The sequence below is a fragment of the Lates calcarifer genome, linkage group LG10 (genome assembly GCF_001640805.2).
Source record: "Lates calcarifer isolate ASB-BC8 linkage group LG10, TLL_Latcal_v3, whole genome shotgun sequence".
Lineage (NCBI taxonomy): Eukaryota > Metazoa > Chordata > Actinopteri > Centropomidae > Lates > Lates calcarifer.
Genome location: NC_066842.1, coordinates 21,052,885 through 21,079,024, shown reverse-complemented (window position 1 = coordinate 21,079,024; position 26,140 = coordinate 21,052,885). Strand labels below are relative to the sequence as shown.

The 26,140-nt window shown below is 43.1% G+C and overlaps 1 protein-coding gene across 3 annotated transcripts; it reads right to left on the bottom strand.

Annotated features, from left to right (window-relative positions):
* Window positions 1-427: 427 nt before the first annotated feature.
* ccnd2a (cyclin D2, a) lies at window positions 428-23,905 on the bottom strand. 3 transcript variants are annotated; one of them, XM_018703512.2, is made up of 5 exons: window positions 23,479-23,897; window positions 21,881-22,096; window positions 18,513-18,672; window positions 10,962-11,110; window positions 428-4,785 (listed from the first exon to the last, which is right to left on the bottom strand). In XM_018703512.2, exons 1-5 carry the CDS (start codon window positions 23,878-23,880, stop codon window positions 4,612-4,614), a joined length of 1,101 nt encoding a protein of 366 aa, XP_018559028.1. In that variant the 5' UTR covers window positions 23,881-23,897; the 3' UTR covers window positions 428-4,611. The 3 variants fall into 3 exon arrangements, with proteins under 3 accessions (XP_018559028.1, XP_050929511.1, XP_018559030.1); XM_051073554.1 differs by lacking the exon at window positions 23,479-23,897 and adding an exon at window positions 22,591-22,673; XM_018703514.2 differs by lacking the exon at window positions 21,881-22,096 and having other exon boundaries at window positions 23,479-23,905.
* Between the last annotated feature and the right edge of the window lie 2,235 nt (window positions 23,906-26,140).

The following is a 26,140-nucleotide window of genomic DNA, read 5'->3' as shown; positions in this document are numbered from 1 at the left end:
ATTTTTTTTCTTTCTCTTTCAAAGCAGGGGAGTTTAAACTAACAAAGTTAGTTAAGTTAGTAAAGTTCTTTAGAATGAACAAATTTTAGGCTAAACAAGCACACATCAAGCTAAAACGTGAGACAGATAGCTTAGGTATCCCAATTATTTTGTCCACAAAACATTTCAGCAGCTCAAAAATCTGCTTACTCCAAAATGACCGCACAGCTGGCTCAACACCTTTGTAAAACAGCAATAAAACTGATTTATTGCAGGATATATCCTACATTATATGTGTAACGTTCAGGTGATTAAGTGTTATAGCTGAACTCTGCTCCTCAGTATCAACCCCCCCCCACCACACACACAATTACACACATAAAAACTAATCTATTGATCACGAAACAATTGAAAGCACACAGCTGAAAAGGAACACAGGCGTGGGAAATAGTGAGCTGATGTGGTGTCACACCCTTTAAAGCAGAAGTTTATTGAACAGAGGTTGTGCAACAGACATTTGAGGTACATGATATGAGTTATAGTGGAGGGGAGGCAACTCAAAGGGAAATCTGCACCATTGAAACTTCCAGATATCAGAATATTTATGGTGGGACATGGCAGGTGTAGCTCAACCCATTATTTCGTGGCAGTTACAATGGTGCGCACACACAATATTTCAGACCAAAACATATCTTTCTCACATACGGAATCCATATTTACTGACATTCAGGGTGATTGTGGTTGTATAAAGCAAGAACTGTACTTTGGCCATCATAGAAATGCTGTTTTTCCCTCTCTCACACACAACAGATCAGGTGTTGTAGCACCAACATGAACACAAATGAACATGCTTGAACTATCTACGGTATTAAAACCCCAAGAAAATGCTGCAATGTTGTTGTGTCCCCCTCCCCCCCCCAATATAGGTTAAGTCCAAGTGGAAGCCTTGCATATTTCCTGTTTCCCATCGCACTGAGCAAGTTGTTTCCCCACTAAAACAGTGGGATTTCTCCACAAACATGATAATTTGTCGTTGCTTTTTTCCACCCCCACTGTATTCTTTCTCCTCCGTTCCAGGCTCCCTAACTGCAGAGGTATAGGTGATGGATTTGTGTATTTTATTTTGTCCAGTAATCCTGAGGTATAGGAAATACCACTGATGCAGAATGTGACTGAAGAAGGAGAGCAAAATAGATTAAAAAAAAAAAAAAAAAACAGGGGGAAAGGAGACATGCTATCTAAGCAAACTGTCAAACTGTACAAAGAACATTTCCAGTCGAGTACTCATTTCATGTTCTTCTATCACCATCTACTTCGTTTTTCTGAATGTATCTCTTAAGCAGTAAAATAATTATATTATAATACAAATGTTTATAAAATAGCAGCACACTCAAGTGACACATCACAACTAGGTAATGTTATTTTTTTGTATAAATGAAACAAATTCATAGCTTTTAGCAGCGCAAAAAGACAACAATAACTCAATAAAAATATTGACACTTTTTTCTTGATGTCTTCACACCTCCTCCTCTGTCCTCTCTTCACTTTGGAATACAGTATCTCTAAATCTTAGAAAAACCCTTTTGTGGGTCTGGTCACCCCATAAAATATATCAAACACAAATTGTAAAGGTGGTCTCAATATATAACACATGCAACAATAAATTGCAGGAAAGAAAAATCACAACCATTAAGTTTGGGAGAGAGCTTACATCAGGCAAACAGAGGCAAAAATGAAGGGGTCATATATCATCAAATATTCAAACAGGGATGTTTTGGCATTAAATTGCCCAGTTTTACTGAAAAACATCACTAAAACATTAGATCCCCACATTTTTCTTCAGTCTGGCAAACATACACTCAGCAAATCACATACCGTCATGAAAAAAATAAAATAAAATAACTCAAGCATTAAGTCAAAGACACCTTGCTGTGGCAAAGCCACGTGTCCCATAAAAATAAAACAAAAAAGAAAAAAAAAACCTGTCTCTTGTTTTGTGCTGCTGTCTGTCTGGCTGATGAACCCCCTTGCCAATGATTTGAAGCAGCAAAGCTCACAGGGGACAGATGTGTTCACTGACAGACAATCAGCCTTAACTACAAAAGCCAGCACCATTAAAAAAACTGACCAACCACTGCAACACACACCAGTTAAGGTGGTTTAGAGCAAAGGCTCTGCTCTGTCTGAAAAATGCAAACCTCATTGCCCTCTGAAGAACATGTGCAAATATTGGATGTTACGACCACCCTCTCCTGTAGCTCATCGCTGCCCTGTGTGACTATCTGTGGCTGTGATGCAGATAAATAAAAAGAAAAAATTCAAGTAAAAACAAATAATTCATTTCTTGACAAAGTAAAAGAAAATCAAACAGAACCCATGGATCAGTGAACTCTGTGTGTAGGCATTTTCCAATTCATATTGACGTTTTGCACTTGTTCAAATTCTCTGTAACGGTCAAACTCCCCATCAACTTGCACTTGGCTTGGGTAGGAATGTTTTTTTTTGATCGGAATGTCCTCTCGTCGTAACTCGTGGAAAGCCCTTTAAATTTGACTCTTGCTTGACAAGGGTATGTCTGATGATTGGGAAACCAGCCCTACAAAGTAAACCAAAGAAAAGGCTAACAAGGAAAAAAAAAAGAAAACATCCATTCACCTCCAATCACCACCCAACGCATTTCATTTTACTTATCTCCTGGGGAGCATGTTCTCAAAGTGCTTTGCCATTGAAATCGTATAGGGGAGCTGAAAACAACCCTATGTGGGACTCTAGATGCATTGACAGTATGTTATCATCCTGTACTCCTCTAAACCCCACCAAGAAAGTTCATCCTCACATGATCTGGCAGTGTACAGTCTTAGTTCCTCATTTCATTTTTGTATAAATGGAAACCTAGAGCATATCTGTTCACTTAGCTGTGTCACTGTAGACATGACATTGTAAAAATGAGAAATTAATGTTGGTTCCACCCAAATATGCAGTTAATTTTATTGTGAGGCCTTTGGGTGTCTTTTGTTCATTATTATCTTCCAGCCACTGGCTGTACATCATCCACATCTCCTACACAGCAGCATGCTCCTGCACCCTCCTTGTCCTACCATCCTGTACCCTCCACAGTTCCACAGTGACTTCTTAGTTGCAAACTGTCCCTGTCTTTCTAATTCTTTCCACACCACGCCCTGGTCCCTCCCTGCTAATTAATACAGAGGAATCTAACATCCTCCAGACTTTAAAAAGCATTCTTTCTTCAAGACATTATCCTCTCCTGTTTTTGCATGTGCTATTCATGCTGCACACGCAAGAGGTCATTACTCCTCTGTCCAGACTCAAAGCAGCCTTTCACAACTAAGGAAACACCATATCGTAACAACGTGAAAAAGAATGAAGTATCTGTAATATTTCATCAACAGAATGGCAGTAATAAACAAACACCTCACATGACCTCTGAGTCTGAGGTGAGACACCTCAGGAAAAACTAGAAAGATAAGGGGCTCTAAGTGAAAAGTCCCTTCGCCCATTTCCTCCTTTGCTGAATTGCTTTTTCTGTCTCACTTATAGTCCATGCACATGAGTTTATTGTTGGCCAACAATGAACCATGATACATTGTTAATGCATGAAGGCAGTGATATAGCATAGATGCCCTGTTATACTGATGGACAAAGTATGTGTAGCCTCGGCTTGCTCCATAGTCTTTCAACATAGAACTGTAAGTCTACGACTTGACTTTGCTTAAGTGCCTGACGCCGTAGGATGCACACTGCTAATATAGATACAGGATCACATGTAGCATTCACAACACATACATAGACACACACACAGGCATGCATGCAAACTGGCATACTCACAAACAACCACACGCACGCTTGCACACTGCACCTACAAACTGACACACACAAGCAGCCTGAAAAAAGGAGCTTATTGATCTCTACTACTCAGTTCCAAAATATGTCCAATAATAATATTAATAATAATAATAATAACTAATACTACTAATAATTATTACAATCCTGTCTCTTCCCTGGAACTGGGACCCACCAACTTTTAGCATAATGTTCTCACGGCTTCCTCTGTCTGTCTCATCCTTGACACACATGTGGACCTTCTGATGGTCGAGGAGCTTGAACACGTGTCCTCTCTTACACCAGCCACATATGAAATAGTGATAATACTCATATAAAACAAAACAGAGAAAATAAACTTAAGCCCCACTGTGATCCCATGTATGCAATTTCTGAATGGTTTCCACAACTTCTACCATAACAGCCTCATTATCAAGCTATGGTTAAAATATAACTTAAAGATCATACTATACAATCAAAGGCAGAATGCAAATATGATTGGCTTCCCTTCTGTATATCCAAGGCACCACATAGCTTCATCTTGAATCAAATTTGTTGCTTTTAGACTAGAACATCATAGAAAATCTATTTCGTGGGCAGGTGTTTTTGACTTGAAGAACAGAAAATCTACAAAAAAACTAGCAAGCATTGTTCTTTTTCTCTTAAAGGGCTTGTGTTTTTAAAATTTTTTGTTCTTTTGTTGTTTTTTTCTGCTTTTAAGAAAATTGAGGTTTTTTTCATGATGCTTTTCTCTTTTTTTGTAAATCCTGTGCAATGACGCCCTCTGGTGGTTCACAAGTTGACATCACGGACGTCTGTTGGGGTGGAGGATTGATCCAGCTCATCCAGACCTTTGCCGCTGGGACCTCTTTGTGTCTGCTGCTGCTGCTGTTGCTGCTGCCGCCCCTCGCGCAGGCTGCTCACCAACACACGCTCGATCTGCTCCTGACACTCTTTGAGAACGTCCTGCAATGCAACAAGAGAGGAGGAGCATATTGTAAGAATGTATTTTAATTTGATAACAGAGAGGCAGGAAGTTTCCCTTTTTCCAACAGTAAAGTGTCATTTTAGACATAGCATAGGACTCATTTTTGGCATGTTTGATGTGTCAACCAATCCATCAGTTATCATAATGATAAGTAATCAGTTATATCATCATATGGGCAGAATTTTGTCCTTCAAAGAAAGTAAGACTTTATGATGGAACATGAGAGTGATCCTGTGATTTAAAGTTTAAGATTTAACATCTACACGTTATTTGGCAAAACATGACTTTTACCACTGGGGCCTGAGCAAATATTCTCACCTATGACCTTTTTCTACAGGTGAGTAGAACAGTTACTTATCTGCTGAATATTTAATGAAGCTATAAAGTTGTTCAGCTTGGCTTTCATCAAGTGGTTCAATCTGCATCAAAAGATATAGTACCAATATTGATCAAAGGGGAAATCGGCTTCTACAACTATCATCATGGTTAATAAGAGAAATCTGAAAACTATAGTCAGTGCTTTAGAAACTGGGGCCCCTAGTGCGGCAGCAGAGGGCCCCCTGGGCAAAATAGGCCAGAGGTTTTAGATGACCACAGACTCTTTAGCAGCTCCAGCTACTGCCAAGGCTGAGCACAGACACGGACCAGACCCAAGCATTACATCAGTCTACCAGGGTTGTGCACCGAACACCAACCCTATAGTGCTCATGTGCATGTGCGCACACATGCAGATGCACACACACAAGCATGCAGACCAAAGCCCCCTTTATCCAACCACCCACCTATCCCGCCGACACTGCCATTCCCGAACACACACAAAACCCAAACAGAAGTAGCCTTGACAACAGTGGCTGAAAACACAGGTAGTACTAAAGCTATGTTAATTACATCCACCTCCTGTGGGAACACAAAGGTGGTGCTTTTTTAACGAGAGCCAGTCTTGTGTGCCTGCCTGCCTGCAGGGGATCCATCTGAGACCTGGCCAGCTCGCCTTTCACCATCAAAGGCCGTTGCGGCAATCTGAGAATCCACCTGGGAGAGGAGCCTCTCAACAGCACTGAGCCCTCATATCCTTCCCTGATGGAGGGTTGACAGAGGGGACAGGGCAGTGCAGGGATAGGGAGCAACTCACTGGGGAGGGGGAGGAGGGCTCAGTTAGAGGCGTGCTGAATGGGTTGTTAGTAAGCGCATAAGAGGAAGGTCAAACTGTTCTAAGGTGAGGAACAGTGATGACAGTCATTAAAGATAGAGCAGGCTGTTACTGACTGATTACAAACTAATATGTATGTTAACACTGCTCTCTGGTGGTGAAATACGGTAACACAACTGAGGCCAAGTTGCTTGCCCTCAGTACTACACATGCACAGACATGCATAACCCCCTGCCTTAAAGAACCAGGCGTCTGTGGGAAACAAGACTGAGAGTGCCCCATGGCCAGAGGGATGGGTGAAAGTGTACCACTTGTGGAGCGGGAAACATTCTTCAGAAATTCACAGCTAATTTAAACCTGATGGCCCACAGTTTGTGTCTGTGTTATAGCTTCTGGTGTCGCTGGGCCTTGGTGAAATGAGAACTGAGACCTCACTCACATTAGAATTGCTCATTGGGAGCTGCACACGGCTGAGTGACAAAAGGTCACAGTGTCAAAGATCAAATAGCACGAGACATTACAGGGTGAGACATGCATGATGTTGTCAAAGTGAAACTGCAACTTTCTGACTTCTAACCCTTCTAACCCTTCTAACTTTCTAAACTGGCAATTTGTTGAAATGCTGTACATATGGACAGTGTTACAGAGGATTTCTTTATGAGTACAATCTCTGTAAAAGAAAACTAAAAAATCTATTACACTACATGACCACTGACAAAATGACTCTATGGCTACAAGGGTTTTTACTGATATCTGAAGTCTGCATGAAGTAATTCCTGCCTTGACATCTCTTTTATTTGGAGTTCTCCAGCATCTAATGATGATTAGCTCAAGAGAGTTTTTTTGGTCACGATCCATGAAGACTGATTTGATGTTGAAGAGGTTGGACTGATCTGGGCTGGGTGCCTCCGGGAGAATGTTTCCCCCAGCAACGGGTCTGACGTGGAGGAAACCCGACCAGCGTCTGTCCCTTAATCTCCTCCAGAGGTTGGCTGCTAACATGGGCGTGTGCACTCTCTCTCTCTCACACACATGCACACGCTCGCACACACACTCACACACACAAAAACACAAAATCTTCCCACCAACATGTGCCCCATTGGTCATAAAATCGCAATTCCTGTGAGAAAATTAAGCAAAGCGCAGAACATGTAAAGGAACTGCCTGTGTCTTACCACAAGAATTCACTTCTTAAAAGACATTCTCCCCCGTCTCTGCTGCTCTTTAGAACGGCAGATCGGATCCCATGCCAAGCCCCATGGGCTTTATTCGAGAAACTTTAATGACTTCAATGTGTGACTACTGGAAACACCAATACTGTTTTTAGAGAAGCTCTAGGTACTTGCTTACTGAGGGGGCCAGCAGCACTGAATAAGTTGGCCATGGGAGGTAGTGCTATACTGAGGCATCTTATTTTGCAGCCTCAACCCGGAAAATGCTTGACCACCGCAGATCCTCCCTTGTAGTTACGGTCCTTCTTCTACCCCATCTCAAACATACATCGTACTGCAACAATATGTCTCTCTGATAAATCAAGGCATGCACATTATCCCTGGGCAGCCTTTGTGACACTGGCAGTAGGGGGAAGTCGTGCAGACAGACAAAACCAAAAGGAAGAAATGTGTGAAGCCATGGAATGTGTTTTAACTGCTGACTGTACCACACAAGACAGTGTTAGCTACTCTGGGAGGACTTGGTGGTCAGACAGCTGAAACAAACACACAGGCAGACACACACTGACGACACACACTACGGATTTCAGGGAATCTTAAAAGAAAATATCCGGGGGCTGACACTGGAAATAAGGAGTCACCACATGACTTGTATTTCCACGAGTCACAATAGAAAATGTGACCTTTCTCTTTCTTTAGCCTGCATGCCGAAACACCACAAGCGGTGACGCCACAGGCTGTGTTAATAGAGATAATCTTTCTTAATAAATGCATCTTTGTTGCAAGCATTTTGGCTGTAACACATTACTGTTGAAGCACATTTAAATTTCACATCTTGCCATCGTGCAACTTATATAAAACCACCACACATAGTTAGGCCATAGTGGAAACCACAGTAATTAAAAAAGAGGAATGAAAACAGGAAGAAAGGGAGAAATTGGAAAATGTGTTTCCGGTGTCTTAGTGTGTGACCCTGGCAAAAAAATTGATGAATGAGAGACTAAGAGAAAATGAGTGTCAAAACAATAAAATCTAGGAAGTCGACCCATGTACTTCTCTAATCTCTTATTTCCTGTTTTAATCGTTCAAGATTAAAAGGAGGCTCTTAACACTTGGCCATCATGTACTAACTAGGAGTCTATGTTTTGAGTTGACACATCTATTAAAGCTTTTTTTTATTGCTGCTGCTGTTGATCTGTTTACGAGAATGTAGTATTGGAGAATCACAACTGATCTGTCTCCCACTTTAAACTCAACACATTTGCACAAATTTCAAATCTTCTCTCTGCACATTATGACTTGGCTCTGAGGCACACAGCCCCGTCTACTGTCCCTCACAGGGAGCCCCTCTTGGCCACACCAGGTGTATGTGAGGCTACACACATTCTTCCAGCGGCCCAAGATGGTGACTTGGCCCTATCGCATTTCCACTGGAAAACCACAGCTTCTGGATACCACAGATGCCAACAGGGTGCCAGGGGGGTGGCGTTGGCCATGATGCTGTTGGCAACAGCAGCTGCAGAGGTTGGCGAAACTTGCTTTGCCTTCATATTTTGCCTGGCTCTTTGGCCGGCTCCCTACGAGACACTACTCTACCATCTTGCCGAGCCTCAGTGCTGCTGGCCAAAGCCAAATACAGTATGTTTTGTGTACACATTTAGACTCAGGTTCCTACCACCACCCTGATGACTGCCGTCGAAAATGAGGTTGAGGTGGCCCTTGGATGTTGAATTGACACATAAAGTGGTTCAGCTTTTTGGAAAAAGGTGTTAAAATGACAGGGTCAGTGATCACCATTTCCTCTTTTTAGTGTGTGAAACTCTAAATGCTCAAATAGTGACAAACTGTGTAAATAGTACTGAAGCCACTTATTAATGCTGACAAATACTTTTGGGCATTTGTCATGAATCACAAGTGGTGGACAAGTCTGATATAATTTCTTCAGTAACTTTATAAACCAAAAGATACTCTATGTATGTTATTTTTCGCTTGTATAGCTCTGGCGTCTTAGCAGTTTGTACTACAGCCCTTCATATATGTTGAATTAGGAAGGGTGCCCTCTGCTTTGCCTCCTGTGTTTACTGCGAGCCATGGCTTGTCTGAATACAGGAATGTGAGGAGTTGATCATAGAGACACAGAGTGACTTAATTCCTCCAAGTCTACTAAGACCTTGCAGCCCAAACACACTGAGGCCCTGTACTGCTGAGGCCAGCTATTTGTTTTTCCTCAGCTGCTGAGCGAGACTTCACACAGCTCGCACCAGAGGGAGCCATGCTTTCCAGCAGTGATGCATTATGGACCATAGGGGGAGATGAGAGAGGGCTGATTGTCGTGAGGGAGGCATGACACCCCCTCAGTGTCCTTTTCACACTTCAACAGCTTTCTTCCACCTCCTCCTCCCACTTCGTCTCCTTTTGGGACAGAATTTTAACATACCAGGGCTGAGGCTTGGGATCAGTGTCATGTCCTTTGATCCGCTCCCTGTGCAGTATGCAAACAAGAACTCAAATGTTCATGTTTATATTACGTCTGCTATTACTAACCAGAAACCTTTTTCATCATGTTTGGTATTAGGAGTTCTCGTGCCAAGGCAGTGGCCTCAGAACTGGAGCTGGTCCCTGGGCACTGCTCTGTGGCTACTCACTGCTCCTGAACAGTTAGGATGGGTCCAATGCAGAGGACTAATTTCCCCATAGAGACTAATAAAGAATAACTTAATAACTTCACTTCAACTTCACTCACTGTCTCATACTCCTTATCCTCTGCAGTTCTGCCCACCTACTCACCCTTGCAGCGAACTATAGCTAGCTGAAGCCCTCTCCCATCTGTGTGATGAAAGCCAGGCATCTCAGAGTCAGTAGAGGCCCTGCCTGTGTTTGGACTCAACTCACCCACCACCGCAACATTCACTGTACCCAGACAGCCACACAACGGCCTGGCCAGCATTCCTGTCACTGACAGAGCATACTGTACTGTATATGCTCTCAACCTGGCTCGATTTAGAGGATTCTTTATATGATGGGGCCCTGAGAAGCTGGACTCGGACTGATGGAGAAGAAGGAGAAACCTGACACACACTACCTTTAAGTCTACTCAGGTCTATCTCAGGTCTATGACAGAGGGCACCACATAAAAAGGTATGCAGTTATCTGTAGTGTGTTGATGATTTCTTTTAATGAAGACATTTTGTTCTTAATGTTATCCTTTATAATTTTTCTTCTCATGACAAATATTGGCAGTAAAACCCCTCAAAAATGGGTTTGTGGGAAGCCGAATCCCAGTGAAGAAGCCAGATCTGAATGTGACATTTCAACATCTCAACTACTGTCTGTTGCAAACACACAACCTCAACAAACATGTGGGGTTTCTTAACTTTTGACATAAATAACAGGGATGTTTTCCCTCTGAGAAGTAGTAAGTCTTGTAGAAAAAACTGAATTTGCTTGTTAACAGCCATTGATTGCAAACTTGCGTGTGTGGTAATTAGATGAGTTAATTGCAGCATTTCACTGGAGATATAAACTGACGGAAGAGATGAGAAACGTTCAGCAGTAGCTGATACAGCTTTGAATCAGAGTTACTGTAATAACTGTACACAGATATATACCACTGAACAATTAACTGATGCCTGCAGAGATACTAACATTTACTCCTCCTGATTCGATTATTAGTCAGAAACATCCCCCCAAAATTTCCAGACTTAAATATCAAACCCTGACTAACAAGACCACACTGGAATTCTGTGTTTTAAACTCTTAAAAATACATGTCTAGCCCCACCAAGCTGCAATGAGCACTCTAGATGTGATTTAGGAGTATAAAATAAACTCACCACTTCTGTGTTTGTAATTTTGGCCAGTAGGTCTGTCAGACTGTCACCCCACTGTGACTGGTCAGCTGAGTCCAGCTGTAGGCCGCAGATCGCTGCCCCCACACTTCCTGTAGCAATCATGGAGGGAGGGTACATGGCGAATCTGAAATCTGTTAGAGGAAGAAATACTGGTTGAGTTAAATGTGTTTTCAGTGATATTAGTTTGCAAGTGATACAAATAAGTATTTATTGTTGTTATTCACCTGGTGCAGTTTCTAAATTACACTTTTGATTTGTACGCTCCACAAAAAGGGTACAGATACATCCCTCCCAGAGACAATATGATTTGGTAATCTAGCAGTCAGCTAATAAATAATCCCTCTATTGTACCAGGTCTGAACGCAGCGCTCACTAATGACCAGGGGCCTGGATAATGAGGGTTCACTTGGGTTGTAAAGGAGCTGAAAAGCAACCACCCTCACCCGTTCCCCACCCCAGTCCCCCTTTCCCCAGCCCGGCCCCTTTTCTTCCATCTCCTGAGTAAATCGTGTGCTCTCTGAAAAAAGCCCCATAGCGCTTGGAAAGGGAGGAATAAAGAGGCTCAGTGCCTCTGCCAATGCTCACTGCTGTAGGTCCTTTTTCCACGTGTGGTCACAGGCGTGCGTCTCAAAGACCAATAACCTTGTTAGCTCCCCTCACTGTCATTCATAATGCAAATGAGACAGCTTGTGAACGGGCCAGAAGCCCGAAAAGGCAAGGCAACTGGCATACAGGGGGAGAGTGAGAGCAAGGGAGACAGACAGACAGGGAGAGAGAGTTTTTCTCTTCACAAACAGACACACATACACACACACAAACACACACACACACACACACACACACACTCCTTTCTCTATTCTCTCTTTATGTCTTGCTCAACTTCTACCTTTCTTTTTGGACAACACATGGCCTGCTTAGATGGGGGCAGTGAATGGCACACATGCCCCAGTCTTTGTTGCTACAACAGGCAGTGGTTTGCATTGGCGGCCCTCCTATCTTTTAGCATATTAATAGAGTAGCGGACCTGCAAGAGGGAAGGCAGAAGAGTGTGACTCCATTGTCCAGAGTCATCACCTCATTTCACCCAATTGAGAGACACAGCATCCATCCCCTCTCTGCTGATACCAATTCAGTGAGACAGGCTGGACAAAGGCTGCGACTGGATGGGGGGACGAGTGGGTCAGTGGGGGGAGGAAGATGAAGAAGGAGGGATGGACGGTATGGCGACAAAGCACCAAGGAGAAAAGAAGGGAAGGTGGTGGGCGTGGTGGGAGAGGAGAGGGAGTAGAGGGAGTAGACAACTTCGCTGCACATCACTCTCAAGTCTGTGTCCAGACACTTGTGAGGTTTTGGAAGAAGAAAAGAGTCGCCCTCCAGCGACCCTCGCCTCCTGCCTCCCTCCCATCCACCCCCCTCCCCCCACAAGTATGCCTCTGTTCCTGGGCCACCTATGGGCTAGGAGGAGTGGGCAGTGGGGGCATAGAAACAGCCTGCACATTACCATATTGCCATATTCAATTGCAAAGCAAACTGCGTGCGATGGCTCTGAAGGAGATTTTTCTTCCTTCTTTTTTTTTTTATATCTGGAATCAAAGAGGTAGGCCCTTTGATAGCTGTAAAGGCAGCCCCTCACTGCCTTTTTAACATGCACAGCCAGGCGCTTTCTCATCTTGTGGGCTCAGTGTTGACAAATAAATGAACTTATTATACACCCCTGTGTTAGACGCTGGGCCTCTGCCAAGGGCCGATTTATTAAAGGCTACCTCGAGCCAAGAGGAAAGAGCACACAAAGCCCCTCAGCATTACATCACTGCTGTAAGAGCACAACTTTCTATAGAGGGGTAAAAGGACAAAGGCATACATGGATTTACTGTACGTGTGCAGTGAGTGCAGACTGACAGGCAAGGAGGCAGACACCTCAGAGTCGCAGGCAAGCAACAATGCACCAATTCCTGCATGCTTTAAGATGCAGACACAGACCGACACAAACACACACACACACACACACACACACACACCCCACACACAGCACAGATGTAGGTTTGTGGGAGAGCTGAGTGGTGGGCAGTGGGCAGCAAGCTGATTTTTCGCACTCAAGACAAGACAGGTCTGTAGCAGAACAAGGACGCGCGCGTGCAGCCGATGCGGGCTGACACTCCGGCCTGGTGGCTGCTGCATGTGGGGGGAAGAATGGCTGTATTTTAGGAGGCCCTCATTGATATTCATGTTGAGGATAAACAGTGTATGTAGCTGAGTGGGGACGCCTGCGATGGAAAGCTCCCTGTGAGCAGCGGCTGGCTGGCCTGGCCTGCACGCCTCTCACCCCCTTCAATGGCCCTTTCTCCTCCCTGTGCCCCCTCGTCTCCATTCCTCCATGTTCCTACCCCCTGAAACTTCATCCTCAGGCCTCTGGTCACACAGTCTGCTGCCCTACATGGCCCACTCCTCCTGGGTGGCTGCAATGCACAGTATGCACATTAAACTTGTAAATTAATTAAAAGTTGGAAAGTTGAACAACAGCCAAAAGAAGAAAGAAAAAAAGCTCTCCTTTTCACCCTCTCCCCTCTTTCCAGTGCTATAAATCAGGGTCTTGTATTCTATACATGTAGCCCTTATTGACCTTGTTTATTAAAGGAGCAGCATTACGAGGACCCCGGGCCTGTTGACTGATTAAGGCCAAAAACAAACATCATTTTGGGATTGGCATGACAGTATGTTTCACCATTAATGCAACACAGCCTGGTAGTCAAAACAAGTCTGCGGAGAGCTACTCAGACGGTCCACCTAGGTGTAGCTCCTTGAGACACACAAATAACAACAACTTCCCAACTGGGGCTCAAGGAGTTCTTCCACATTTAACAAGGGGAGAAATCGCTGATTAAGTAACAGTAACCTGATACTGCTATCTGTCATGTTCCATTAGCTCTTGTTTCAGACTGTCACTCTGGAGACAAACAGAAAACAAAACTTGGGAGAGTCTGAGTCACGCACCCTGTTCAAACTGTGATTTTGACTCATTTGCCAGAGAACAGCATTCCTCCTTAATTGTAGCATCCTGTGACAACTCTCCTCAGTCTTGCACCATCATCTCCACTGTCACAGCTGCAGCCTTGTGGCGCTGGTAATGTCAGTGATGAGGAGCATACAGATTTGCATCAGGTCAAGGGAGGGATGCAGGAGAGTTCACTTTTCTCCACACTGGAAGAGCACAAACCAGTAACTGTGTATGTGCCTGGTTTAAATATTCAAAAACCCCTCTCTGTCTTTGTAGATGATAGGACTCGAACAATTAGGAGCTAAGCAGAGGTGATTAAAACCCTCTCACTAGAAAAAGAAAGTTGTGTTCAGAGACTGAGAGACACAAGTGTTCATGTGTTCATGTAAATAGCTCCCGCTAACATCTACTTAACTTTAAATAACAAATATTAGTCTTTGTGGTGAACGTGAGCTCCAGGGTAAACATGAAAGTTTAAAGCCGGTTCGATTTCTAGACATTTTTGGTTGGATAATTGCAACATCCAAAGAAGAAACCTCTCTCTTTGTGTTTCTGGTGTGACTCAGCTGGCCACAGTATTTATAGTGTGGTGCTGATTACACCAGCGAGGTGGGGGTGGGGGGGTGGGGGACTCAGGACATGCCACTCGATGATTCACTCTGTGTGTCACATTTTTGAGTGCATACTGTCAGGAAGCTTCTTCCTGCTTCATCTGTTGACGGTGCAGCCAGACCGGACGTGATTCCTCACATCAGTGGAGCGTAAGGGAGGGATGATAATTTGTCGGACGAGGTGGCTAATTTGTTGGGGTTCTGACTCATCAAACATGAAGGGGGTTTTATGTAAACAAACACCAGTAAAGACCTTTTCATTGACCACATCTGAGATGAATCATTCATCTCTAGAATGCCGGGCTGAGCCTGGAGGGGATTCTCCGCGCAGCAGCTACTTGGAGAGGAAGCTACAAGGAGCGTTCCCTGCCTCTGGACCAGTGAGACATAACAGCCAAAACTAAAGAGGACTTATGAATCATTTCAGAATATTTGAGCGGTCACAGTTGCATAAAAATGGGCATGTTTGCCTCCTGAATTTGAGGCATACAGCTTGGAAAGCTGTGTGGGATACAGAAAAATCAGAAGAGACCAAATCTAAATTTGTATATCTTGTGACTGCCTTGGATAGCTTCTCTAACCTTTTTTAACCTTTTAACTGTACAGCTATATAGCTATTCTTCATCATTTTGAAATAAAAAATGTAAGGTGGATTAGCCTTATTTAAACAACTTTCTTTTGGATTAGAAGCTGCATCACAATCTACACAGTGAAATATACTGTATACTTCTGAAGTGTGCAGAGTCTACCAATCCAGGCACAACTGTGTGTAAGTTTAGAAGTGCAGGATTTATATACACTGCACACTCAACTGGTAAATACTATTTGGAAAAGTAAAGCTCAGCAATACTGCAGTATGCTGCACAAAAAGAACAAAAAGCTTCTTCCGTGGCAAATTATACAAGAGAGAAAGTGAAGCTGTACAGCAAAGCTTGACTTCTCTTATGTTTATTAGCTAGTGAATCATTAGTTTGTCTCAGAGAAACTAACCAGTTAATCATCAAGTAACTTCACACAATCCAAAGACACTTCCACATTCCAGGAAAAATTAATCAAATACTGTTCACAGATAAAAGGACGAGTACTCAAGTTGCCCTAAATCACTCATTATTTACATCCCAGCTTGTAGCAAAATCGTCATTGTGTCTTCCAGGACAACTGACTCTCTCTTGGACAGCACTGTTGGCCCTGATCCAGATTTTTTTAAAAATCAACTTCTATGACTATTGTCACCATTCCATGCATACCATTACAGCTAGGGCTATTGGAGTTGGTTTTTCTTTAAAAAAAGAAGAAGAAGAAAAAAAAGACCATAATCCCTGCCAATATGGCAAGAAGACGGAGCTCAATAACTGCAGCAGACAGGTTGGGGTGCATCTGTCTGCCCCATGCACCCCATCCATTCTCCCACTTTACCTCAATTGAATAATAATAGAAGAGGAAGCTCGGAGTGCTTGGTGTCTGTGTGTAGGAATGGAGGTTCATAATCTCCCTTAATGAGCTTGTTTCTGGGCTATTATCCGGCAGCCTGCCTGAGGGAAGCGCTGGTGTTTCCTATCAAGTGGCCCCGCAGTGCTGACCCTCGCATGGCTCTGCATATGAAATGTAAGGGCCAAGCCTTTTGTCTCCTTTCTCTCAGCCTCTAGCTGAGCCCCCAAACCATTTGCATAGTCGTGAATGGACCAGCCAATGTTATTAATTAATACAGAGCCAGCCTGCGCCACCTGACAAAATCCCACCGAGTGGCTCGAACGGAACTGTTTCATCAAAAGAGAGGAGCCATTAGGAATGAGAGGCCTTATTCTCCACTTCTCCTCTTCTCTCTCTTGTTCCCTTGAAAACAGAGAGCCGTGGTTTTATGCATGTTTTCTTTTTCAGTATAGGGGCAGCAGTGGTGGGAGTAGTGGTGGGTGGTGGGTTGAATGGACTGTATGAAATAGGAAGGCCACAGGTGACCCGTTGTCAACTGTCTTGCAAATGTAAATCCTCCTGAGAGATCCCCTCCTTCTGCTGTGTCTTTACCTTCTCCGCTTCGCTCAGAGGATGTCTCAAGGAGGATTCTCACCAGATAACCCAAAGATTTACGGCTGGGAACGTTCCACAAATGGGGTTTTGAATTCCCAGAGATCTTCAGATGCACCAAATTGTTGACTCACTCGCGCTCTCTCTTTCTCTGTCTTGCCCTCACTCTCTGTTTGCCTGGATACAAGTCTGAGGAGAGCATACACAGATAAATGGCCTGTTGCTAATCCAGAGCTATCTCCAGAAAGTCTCTCTCTTCTAAAACACAATGTCAGGAGGACGACTCCAGGAGGCTCGTAAATTTATTTCCACTGCCTCATTGAAGCAATTAAGGACAAAGTGCATGCTGAGTCTTTCACAATGTTGCTTTGGGAATAGGTCCGATCACTGACACGCTGTCATTCCACACATTAATCCGCTGGCGCAAAATGAGATGTGGGGTGAGACAGGGGGAAGAAGAGAGCAAGAGACAGCAAGAGAGGATGAAGAAAAAGGAGAAAAGAGGCGTTTCTTCTTCAATACTCTGCAAACATGAACTTTTGTTGCACACTTTTCTCACCCTATCATATCCATTGTGCAACCGATGCAGGGGATTCCATCACTTTATGTTGTAAATATCTGTCACCTCCCTTGTATCTATTCATCTAACTATACACACACTCCTCTGAATGATGTAGCTGAAGGAGCTGAAGGAGCTGTTTCCCATGAGGGGGGTGTAGCTAGCATTTCTGTTTCAGCCCTGCAGAAAAGGAAGCTGCTGGTGGTGGTGGTGATGGGGGTCACTCAGACGGCGAGAAAGAAAAGAGAGCCAAACAGCGTCATTGTCAGATAATTGTGTAATTTTCCTGATTAATGTTAAGATAAATACTTGAGAATGTCAAAGGCTGGTTGAGGTGCGAGTTTTGTCTGTAGGTGTTGACACAAACAGGAGAAACCTGCCCTATAGAGAATCTCCACATGGGAAAGCTATCATGTCCTCCAGCTGTAGGGTGGGGAGGCGTGAGAAGTTGAGGGGGGGCGGCAAGAGGGAAGGAAGGCGGCAGGGGAAAGAAATATGAAAACATGACATGCCTTAGAAATGGCAGTGCAAAAACAATACACTCCTCTGGCTTTCTCCAACTCCCCTGTTCTCTCCTGCGTCTTCTCCTGCCTCAACCTAGCCGTCTCCTCAGATCATGTTAAGGGCTCCCTGTCCCTCCCATGACTCGCTGGATGTTTGATCTTGAGGGAACAATTCACCTCAAGAGTAGGAAGACAATGGCCTGCCTGCCTCCACCCCTGTCCATTCCTCTTCTCGACCCTGTGCGACATGGGAATGCCCCTCAACCAGGCAAAATCTGCTTTGAAGTGTTACTGGATGCTCTGGAAGCCACTGATACGCTTCTAAAACATGACCACATACCAGCCTGGGAGAAGACAGATGATGGACGTCAGAGTCTAACCTAAGAGTCTAACTCTAAAATGTCCTCCATGACACATGCTTTTCTTAGGCGGAATATTTTCCCATTGGAGGTAATGCATCTCACTTAAGTTACTGCGGGCCGTGACTGGCCCACAGTACACCTCTGAACAGAGTTGTTGCCGCATGTTATTGAGTGAGGAGGGCTATGATACGGTGCTGAAAGAAGAATGTGCAGATAAAGATATTTTGCAACATGAGAAAGTATGTTGATGCAAGCCATTATCGCTTGGTTTGACTTGGCAGCTTATCCATGATCAGTGTCACTTGCAACACCAATAAGAAAAAAAAGAAGATGATGATATGATATCAACATGGCATTGCACTCTGTATGGTCATCTTCTGGAACAGTTTTTTCCAATTGAACATCACCATTCATTTCGCCAAACAGCCGTTAATAATACGGGACATTACATTTTTGTACATCAACTCCAGTCGTGTCCTACCTGTGGCACAGAGGGCGATGAAGGTCTGGACATGTTTGCGTATAAGTGCCAGCTTATCCTCGGGCAGCGGCAGCCTCCTCACAATGTGCTCGATGAAATCGTTCGGCGTCACTGCTGCCAAGTTCCACTTCAACTTCCCCAACACTACCAGTTCCCATTCCTGGAGAGAGAGAGAGAGAGACACAGGCAGAGAGCGGAGAGAGGACAGAGAGAGACGACTGAAAATGAGAAACACCGAGAAATGTTAAAGTGACACAATGTACAACCACATATTTACATACTGTAGCACTATACTCAGCTAACAAATTATTACTTTACTGTAGTTGTTCAGCCAGTTGCACTGCAGCCTAAAGTGTGTGAATGTGACTCTGTGGGCCCCTGGCCCTGTACAGTGGCGAGTGTGTGGAGGTTAAGCATTATTGTTATTACATTAGTTTCTGCTTGGCCAAGCCTGGGACAGAGAAACACCAGCAGCGCCACCAACCCAGGTGACCTCACAACACTGACTCCCTCCCCGTCTATCTGTCTGGCATCTGGGGACTTTCCTAAAGAGGCCCACCAGAGGTTCCACTGTGTGTGAGTGTGTGTGTGTGTGTGTAGAGTGAAAATGGATAGGAAGGCTGTGCTTGTTGGGCAGTTTCAGCAATAAATCTGTGAAATCTTAAAAAGTTAAACAGTATTTAATCTCTTATCTCAATCTATTAGTCATTTAAGCTATAAACACCCTTCAAAGCATTTTCCAACAGAAAATGTGATTCTCTTCTATATTGCATTTTGTGTTGGTGTTTTGCTGCCAATTCCGATTAATGCCCTTTGGTTCTTAAAAATAAGTTCAGCCTCTAAACTTTTATATTATCTTTACATTAACAATGTCAAGTGCCAAATATATTTATTTTAAATCATTTACAACACACCTCTGGCTCAGAGGAAACACAGTCATTTGGCAGCATTTGACAGGAGACATTTTAAATCAGACATTACCCAACACCTTTCTGTAATATCAGATTCACCAGGACTGACTGCTCTCAACTTAACAAATCATCTTAATGTGGATGTCTTGGGAAAATATGATGACACAGGCAAGCCTGGTTGAGTGTCTGTGCAATGAGTGTGTGTGTGTGTGTGTGTGTGTGTGTGTATAGGGGTGGGGGGCACTAGGTGTGGTGTTCTCTTCTCTTAGAGTGTATTGTTACTTTCACTTCCTAGAGGAGGAGGTGATTAACGGAAGAGTTGGTGACTAATTTGGGAAAAAATTTCGTGGTTTGGTTCCGGACTGCAGCCTTGTGACTAGGACTACGGATGCTCTTCATTTTCCCTTTCAGAGTGAGAGACAGACCACATGGACTAAGTCATGAGACAATTCAACATGGCTGCCTCTGACCCTTCTACCAGCCTGCAATTTTCTAATCAAAGTGACCTTTTTCAGCCTTGCAATGTTTTCTGCTCTCCTTGATGTCATGGGCATGGATGCAAGGGAGAAAGGTTTCTAAAACAAGGACTTTGTTTATACCCACAATTACTCATATAGGAGGAAATGAGAAAATAAAAGCCCTTCTGATTTAAAGCTGAAAGACATCGTCATCTGAGGCACAACCCTGTTTGAAAATGTGTAACCAAATATATTAAAGATTCAATTATTTGATTATATGCAAATCATAATGCCCAGCAGTGGTTTGTTGATTGTGGCTACTCTTATGCAACATGGCTGCCTCCTGCTCTCAAAAGCCTTTTCCATCAGTGCCAGTGAGCGAGATTCAAGCCTACAGCAAGGGCTGTGACAAACCTTGCAACACAGACTCTATGCTGACAGAGTGGCAAGCAGGCAGGCACCCACTTCCTTCTGCTACTGCCTTCCTCTGGTCACACCTTCTTTGTAACATTGCGGTTCTCTTTACAAGAAATTGTTACCAAAGATGAGGACAAAAAACGATCACATGCCCTGAGCAGCTGATCTCTGTTTCCTGTATCTGCATGTCAGCCAAAATACTGCCTTATACAGAAACACTGAGAAGAGGCCTCAGCAAACCAGTTCAAGGACTGAGGGCTTTGTCTTCAGTTTGAACATAAAGGTAGGACAGACTCAGTTTTCTTTGCGATGTGCAGCATTACATACTGTTTTACATGACTCCATCTCAGGGTAACACTACAACACTTTTTCTTTGTAATGCACATTCTGTTTACTTGTTAAACCTACAACTATAATATGCCATTGACCCTTGAAACCTTCACCGAAGACAGGGGAAATTAAATCTGACACAATATTCTCAAGCAGAAATACATTCCAAAAATTATCAGAGGCCAACGAAACCAACAGCAGCTTGTCAGAAGTTTGTGAACTTGAATATACAGTACTGCAGCAATCAGCCCAGTGGGTAGAGCCGCCAGTCAGGGAGTGAGGAGGCAGGCCTACAAACATCAGCCACGTCTGAATCATAATATGTGGCCTCTTTCACAACATGGGTGGGATTGGCTGTTGTTTACTAAGGAATGTTTATGTAGCACCACAGAGCAGTGGGGAAATACTTATCTGATGTGAAACTGAGTTAATTAATTGGTTTGCACTGGTGAAAGCAGCTGGTGTTATCAGGCCAAAGAGGCCTTATCAAATAAATAGGACACAGAGGAATGACATTTTTCTTGCTCTAAACGACACGGAATCCGTCCTGCATCATCATTTTCATACATATAAATAAAGACTGTATTGTATATATACATAACATTTTTTTCTTTAAGCTACATTTGTGTACTGAAAAAAATGTTTGAGAATCAAAAATAGTGCAGCATGACATAATATCAGAAATGTGTGCATCCATGGTTATTTTTGGATGAAAGCTACACTGTAAAAGGCAAACTTGAATTTCTCTGTCTCTCTCCCTCTCTAGCTGACAGGAACAGAGTCAGAACTTTGGCTGGAGTTCAAGCTGACCTCGTTGCTCTGTGCAAATATCTGCCACTAGATGGCGATGGAGACCATTACACAGACTGGATGAATACTGTAAAGCCCAGAGGGTCTTGTACAGTGAAGAGAGCCCTTGTGGAACAATTCACCTAGGAGCTTTTGCTTTTCATGGACCTTTGATGACGGCACAGTCCGAAGTGGAGACTGGACAACAGAGTCAGTGAAATGAAAACAGCCCTGGTGTTCAGTTTGTGAAGTTGTGAGCTGAATGGCTATAATAAACATATATGTAATACTTTAGAACAACTGCAATAAAAACCTAGTTTCCGAAAGTAAACATGATGCAGAAAAAATGCCAGAAATATGTCATGAGACCATGTTTGTCTTTAACCAGCTGATGATGACAGCATGAATCTTCTGAGGCATGACTGTGAATTTTGCAAAATGTGTTCGACCAAATGTTGCTTACCAGCAGCTCTTGTGGTCTGATGGAGTTATCTGTGTAGATGCAAAGCTTCTCTGCAGTTAATGGACGAGTCTCTTTCAATTTGGATGCAAGAAACATGCAGACTGCTCCCAGCAGCTGCAGGTTACACTTTTTGGTGGGTACCACGGCTAAAAATCTGTCTAAGTAGTTCATGGCCAGGGGAAAAACTTCTTCCTCGCACTTCTGCTCCTCACAAACCTGAATAAAGAGACAGCAGACAATGCAGCAATGTTCAGCATTTGGAATCAGTAACCCACCCTGCAGTGACCTGACTCATTTTCCAGCACTTGAAATGTATATAAAACTTTTATGAGAAAACGAAACAAAAGTCTAATTACATAAAGAGCACATATAAATTCAGTGACACACATAGTTGGGGCCCGGCCAAGAATTTGCGCCCAGCCCTAATCGGTTGCGACATCATAAATTAATTCGAAATAGATTATTTTACAAAGCATGAAATAAGACTCAGACACATACTGTCAATAGAGTCACATTCCTGCAGTTCATTGACTAAGAAATGAATTCAAGTCACAATCAGCCGAGCCAAAAAACACCCCGACAGCGCAGCACACGGAAACACACTTTTTTTTCATTCGTCATATTTTCATAAAATAATTAAAAATATAAATAAATTATCTAGACCGATTTTTTTCGCATCATAATGTTCAGGGGGGCCTTCCACATCATACCCGACAATTCCTATCCAAATCCATACAGGATAAATATGAATAAAATGTCAAAATAAAAGGCGAGTAGCGAGAGGTTGGTGTGGTGTGCGTCACCGCCGACCCGATATGTTTATTTCAAAAATTAATTAAAAATCTCCAGTGGCTCGGACCCTGACAATATTTACATGAAAATAAAGCTCAAAGCCTCAGGATTGTTTACAGGTGGATGTTGACCAGAAATATTTGACCACGTGACAAAAATCGAACATAATTCCAGAGCGAAGCGCTGCGACGGGGGGAAGACCAAAAGGACAGATAAGGCCCTCGCCCCTTCCGACATTTAAAATAGATACCTAAAATGTTTGCAACAGTTTTTGTCAACATTTCTATATTCCGTGGACACCCAAGAGCCTCCTCTGTCAATGCCGACGGGCTTTAACCGCTGTTATTGCGTTTATGACACTGTAAAGTCCTCTTAAAAGCACAAGCGCTCCTGTAAAAAACCAACATGGCGATAGAACAGCTAAGGGTAGCATTGCATTGGGGAGTGCATACGTGTGCATGGAAATATTCAGGCTATCTAAAATAATAACATTAAAGAATCAACAGGCAGCTTGTACAGACACCATGTGAAGCATAGAAAAGAAATTCTCGGGTGTCACAGATATCACAGCTCGCGGTTTCATAAACGCAGTCTTCATGACCGGACTTTAAAAATGGTAAGAAATTACACAAAACGACACACTTGGTTAATATGAAGAATAAGCAGTCGGTAATGAGAGCTGTGAGTCTTATCTACTGTCCATAAATTGCAAACAGAGCTCAGCAAAGCGGTAATGAAACAAATCAGGAGGCTTTAAAGTCGAGCACGGAAATAATAAGACTTGTCAGCACTCGGTGTTTCGATACCTCCAGCATCCAAGTCGCGACCATCCTCCTCATAAACGGCTGAATATCTTTCTGGACGCCTTTGAAATAGGAATATTGGGGTAGAAACCTCTCCTCTATGGTCAACAAGCTCTGCAGGACTCTGTCATCGCACAGGAGGTTCGGATCGGGACGAGCTCGTATGATGGTGTCCATTTCGAGGCAGAGCAGCTCCATGGTGCTGGTGCTTTCACTTAAGTAAAAAAGTAGGATTTCTCTCTCGGAGACGTAAAAGCAGTTTTGCAGAGCAAAAATGCAAAAGGATGGCAGGGAAAGTCTATTAGAGGCATAAAAAGTGAGACTGCAGGGGCTCCGTAAGAGTAGTCCTGCCTCTCCTTGTTGAGAACTTTTTCCTCTCTCCCCACAGTGCGCCTCTACTTTCATCCGCCTGGCCAGATCAGGCGCATTTCAAGCCTGCCCTGCATGCATGCGCCACTGACGCAATTACTTCATTACCAGACCAGACGCAACACGCTGCACTCCTGTCCCCTTTTCTTCTATTCTGGCATGCAAGACAACTTTCTGTAAACTTGTTTCATCTCAGAATTTAAAAAGCTGACACTTTCCCACAAGTAGATACACCACATTATGAGGAAAAGTGCAGAATAGATCTTAGAATAGACTTTAGACCATCTAAAGCCGAGTTTAACCAGATTTTTCACACTTTTACTGACTGATTTAGGTTGAAATAAATCAATAATATATATATATTGGACGTATCAAAATATGTGACTGGTTAATGCTTCATGAGGACAATGTGCTTTCAGGTAAAAGAAATGCTTTTCTATGTTTTTGTACACGTATTCCTTGATGTTGGTGCTTTAAGATGATGATTACAGAGCAGAGGATGTAGTGATATTGGCACTTTGCATATTATAAATAAATGAATGCATGCAAGTACAGATAGGCTATGACCAACATTAAAACGCTTCAAGATCCCAATTTTACTTCCTAAAGTGCAGCAAGTGCCCCCTTGTGAAAGTAATTTGAATATTAGTTTGGATTAGAGAGAAAAAAAAACTAAAGAAAGCGACTAATTCGTATTGATTTCGAGTTAAACCAACTTATGTGTCAGTTTTTTCAGATGGACTCAGTGAACCTTCGCGCTGAGGATGACGCATGTAGATACTGTATGTGGCCATAAAAACTGCATGTTAACATACAGAGGCGTGTGCGCGCGCACGGCCACGCGCACAGGACATAACCACCCACTCACACTGCCACTCTCTCTCTCTCTCTCTCTCTCTCTCTCACACACACACACACACATGGACACACATGGTCTTACGAACTATTTTTTATAGCAGCCACAAACTGCATTGTGGTTTAAGAGATAGCTTTCTAGGAAATTTGAAGCAGCGTCGATTTTTTTTCATAATCTTCTCTTAAAGATAACACAAAGTTGAAAGCCAGTGGCTTTGTTTAGCCCAAATAATATCAACCAATTCACAAATTTCTGCCATAAATCACTTTTTTTTTTCATCAGACTTCAGTAATAATTTACATGGAAAAACAAGCAGGTGGAAACGAAGCAGAGAGTGTAAGTCAATGAGCAGATAATTAAAAAATGACTGCCAAATGATTTAGCCACACATACAGTCACAAAGAGAATCTGCATGGGTAAATATGCTAATCCCTCTCCTATTCTTAGTCAACTTCAAAGACTGAGCCTTGAATGAAACAAGACTTTAGTGCATCAGGGGAAGACTGGGGACTGTAAAGTCCTCAGAGCTTTAGAGCAGTTAATTTCCATCCGAAGCTTGTTGGCTATATAGCAATGGTTGAGAGAAAAGTGGGGGAAATGTCTCTTTAAAGTTTTTTTTTTCCAGTCTAAGTTGTTTCCTCCTCCCTGTGTGTCTATTCGCATAGCCAATAGTGGCTGTGCGATTGTTACTGGGCAGATTCTCTATACCTTCCTCTCTCTCTCTCTCTCTCTCTCTCTCTCTCTCTCTCTCTCTCTCTCTCTCCTCCACTGCTGTGGTCACTAATCAGTCTCACGCCTTAATGGGTGTCGCTGCTGCTTAAACAGCCTATACCTGACACCCACATCAGAGTGTCTTGAGTGGCATCATACAGGATTGAGGTTTGATGAAATCTTGTTCGGTCAGAAAAGAGGCTGCGACTCAGTTTAGTCTCACATTCACAGCGGAGAGGAGAGAAACTTTGCGGGCGGAGGAGCTTATTTCCTCATCCACTGCACTCTTTATTACCTCAGGTTGTTTATAGAAACAAGTGTCAGTGTCATGAAACAAGGCAGAATGAGATCACAGCACCGATTTCACTAAAAGGACTCCTGAATAATAATAATAATAATAAAAAAAACAAAACTTCGAATTTAGGAGAAAGAAAAAATCGAAATAACAATATTAATTGCAAATGCTTTCCGCTGATAAATTGATTTCCACACTATATAGTGGTGAAAATTAATTATTAAAACGGGTAGTTTTCACTTAATTAAAGCAGAAAACGTGTATAAATCCTCTCTTGACTTCAAATGATATCATTTCTACTTTGATACACACAGGGGGATAAGATGAGAAAAATAATCTGGAAGCAATGAAAACTAAGAGCTGTGCTATTTCTGATAAAACTCACTACTTCACTGATTAGTATTAAGAAGCCAGACTGAATGGCAGGTGTTCCA